This window comes from Montipora foliosa, chromosome 13, assembly GCF_036669935.1.
Source record: "Montipora foliosa isolate CH-2021 chromosome 13, ASM3666993v2, whole genome shotgun sequence".
Classification (NCBI taxonomy): domain Eukaryota; kingdom Metazoa; phylum Cnidaria; class Anthozoa; order Scleractinia; family Acroporidae; genus Montipora; species Montipora foliosa.
The window spans coordinates 21,211,567-21,214,066 of record NC_090881.1 but is presented as its reverse complement, the minus strand read 5'-3'; the positions used below and the strand labels follow the sequence as shown (position 1 = coordinate 21,214,066).

Genomic DNA, 2,500 nt, shown 5'->3' with positions numbered 1-2,500 from the left:
TCTCCCAAAAGTAAACGAAGTGTTTGTCCGCAGCACCGAAGTCTAGCCATAACCATAAGATATTGTTCGGTAAGACGCAAGCTGCAAATAATGCTGTAACAGTTATGAGCATTCTTGAGACTTTTCTTGCCTCCTTTGTGCGAGTCCTTCGTATAACGTTTCTTTCATGATTTGCTGATGTCCTTTTGAGGTCCAAGCTTATAGCGACATTCGCGCAAGAAATGACTGTAAGGGGTATAACGTATTGGAGAAAGAACAATGAAACGGTGTAGGCCTTCCTTGATGATAAGTCTTTCCACTTTTCTTCGCACTTAAGATTTGTACGATTTAGGTTCAGCACTGCCATATATGGAGTTACAGGCACAAATGAAATCACCCAAATGACTAGGATTATCCACTTCACGCGCTGTGTTGCAAGCTGTTGATGGAGTGGATACACCACAGCCCAGTATCTCGTGAGGCTTAGAGCAACCAATGTGTACACTGACGCGAACAATGTCTCGGTCTGCAACGGATAGATGAGTTTGCACATGAACGCACCGTAAGGCCAAACGTTGTCCATGTATTGTAGTGGAGTATCAAATGGGATGCAGATGCAAGTGAAAATTAGGTCTGCGACCGCCAGATTTAGAATCAGATGATTTACCACTGATTTCATAGTACGTCTTCTCAAGATTATGAAGCAAACTAAGCCATTTCCCACTGTGCTGATTATGAAAATACTCGCATTAAGAACTAGAAGTGATGTCCTCCAAGACATCAGGAAGGAGCTATTCTGTTGATTATCGTCCAATGATGGGAAGGTAATACTTTGGTTCGAAGAGTTTGTTAAAAGGTCTTGCACAGCTTGATTTGTCATTTTACTTCTTTTAGATGCAGGACCATTCTTAAAATCTCAGAAAATTCGACGAGCCTTCTCCTTTACTGGCAAACTCCTGGCTTGAAACTGGAAATGGAAAAAATATATAGCCACACTTACATTAACGACAGGGAACAATGAAGGTGAGTAAACAAAGATAATGGAAACAACCCAGTAAGTATTTGATCAAGTCAACTACCCCTCAGATGGATCAATCAGTGACCACAGAGACAGAGTTCACATGACACAAGATCCCGGAACACTGACAGTCATTTGCGGATCGAGGCAGGTGCCCAAGTGAGACAATAGCCGAGTGTTCTGTACATAAATACTCAGATCAAACAGTGAGACTCTCTGTTTAAATTCGTTCACTGAGATCATTGCAAATATTCGTTAGCAGCGTCCATCAACACGACCAAACCGAATTGAAGGACAAGACAGTGTTACGCAGGTATGACCCATTTTACTCGGTTTGTAACGGTATAAACTTGAAGATGTTTGCCCAACGTATGCAGAACCCGCCATGGCTACAATATATATATCATATTAGATATATATGTGTATTATATAAAGATAGAAGGCTTCTGCCACTTTCCATTTGAAACATGCTAAACAAAAACTGAAAACACCTGAAATTCCCTACTTAATTTTTCTCCCGGTCATATTTCGCAGTAATGAGTTTTTGTCGCGACATCTTTAATTTATAAGAAAAAAATATTTCTTGGAGATATTTTTCTCCATTTGATCGCATTTTTTTGTGCAAGATGCATGCATACACTGCATTTGACTTCTTGGTATGTGGGCAGCATGTTCGACAAGAGATTTTACCATCTTTTACAAGAAGCCGGTTTGAAACGAAAATTTGACTTGGAAAAAGTCAAGTCAAAAGATCTCGGGGAGATTTCTAGTGTTTTGCAAGTTAGTTCTTATTTAGCCTCTTACAAAGGGAAAAATGGCGCAGAAGCCTTGTATTTACAACTACTGCCAGCAAAAGTAAATGACGATTTTCAGTAGTGCAGGCGCATGATTCAGTGTGGTTTGTGATTCTTGTTGGGCCTCTTTTTCTTGTCGCTTCCGGTAGATACGGCTAGGAAAATGACCGTGTTCTTGAAATTGTGCGTACCGCGGCTGTCAACATATTTAACATTTCGTTAAAGTTCATCGCACGTTCAAAGTTACCGAATGGATGCACGGTTTTCGTCGAAAGTAATGAAATCGTATTAAAAATTGCTACTAAACAAAGGTTGTTTTTAAAATGTTAATGGTAACACTCAAGAAAAGTTGCAGTCCTTTGAAGTAATTCCCTCTTCTTATCCTTGAGTTGTTAGGCTTTCAAGAGAAGGTCATCAGCGGATTAGTTAAGAGCCAACGTAGTTCAGGTGATTAATGATATTCATGAAATATCTGGTGTGGTCGACTAATATTAGAGCGACCTTATGTGTTGTTGGGCGAACTCTTACAAGAGTATGTATGATTCAGTTTTCTTTTTGATTCTTGTTGGGCCTATTTTTCCTGTCGCTTTCGGTAGATACGACTAGGAAAAAGACCGTGTTCTTTAAGGGTGCGTTCGATTGACCGTATTCCGGAATAGGAATACATGGAATACAAGTTGGAAATCCTTCGTTTTTGCGGAGATTCTCA

At 40.0% G+C, this 2,500-nt stretch overlaps 2 protein-coding genes across 2 annotated transcripts in view; one reads left to right on the top strand and one right to left on the bottom strand.

The window, feature by feature from the left end:
• LOC137982854 (RYamide receptor-like) overlaps positions 1 to 2,500 on the bottom strand; it is an 11,274-nt gene that overhangs the window by 435 nt on the left and 8,339 nt on the right. Inside the window, exon 2 of the mRNA XM_068830022.1 lies at positions 1 to 946. This exon is cut by the window's left edge and continues 435 nt beyond it. Within this exon, the coding sequence (XP_068686123.1) occupies positions 1 to 859 (859 nt within the window). The 5' untranslated portion in view covers positions 860 to 946. The remainder of the gene's footprint in view (positions 947 to 2,500) is intronic.
• LOC137982851 (neuropeptide FF receptor 2-like) overlaps positions 2,188 to 2,500 on the top strand; it is a 33,960-nt gene continuing 33,647 nt past the window's right edge. Inside the window, exon 1 of the mRNA XM_068830010.1 lies at positions 2,188 to 2,238. The gene's annotated coding sequence lies outside the window, so the exon portion shown is untranslated. The remainder of the gene's footprint in view (positions 2,239 to 2,500) is intronic.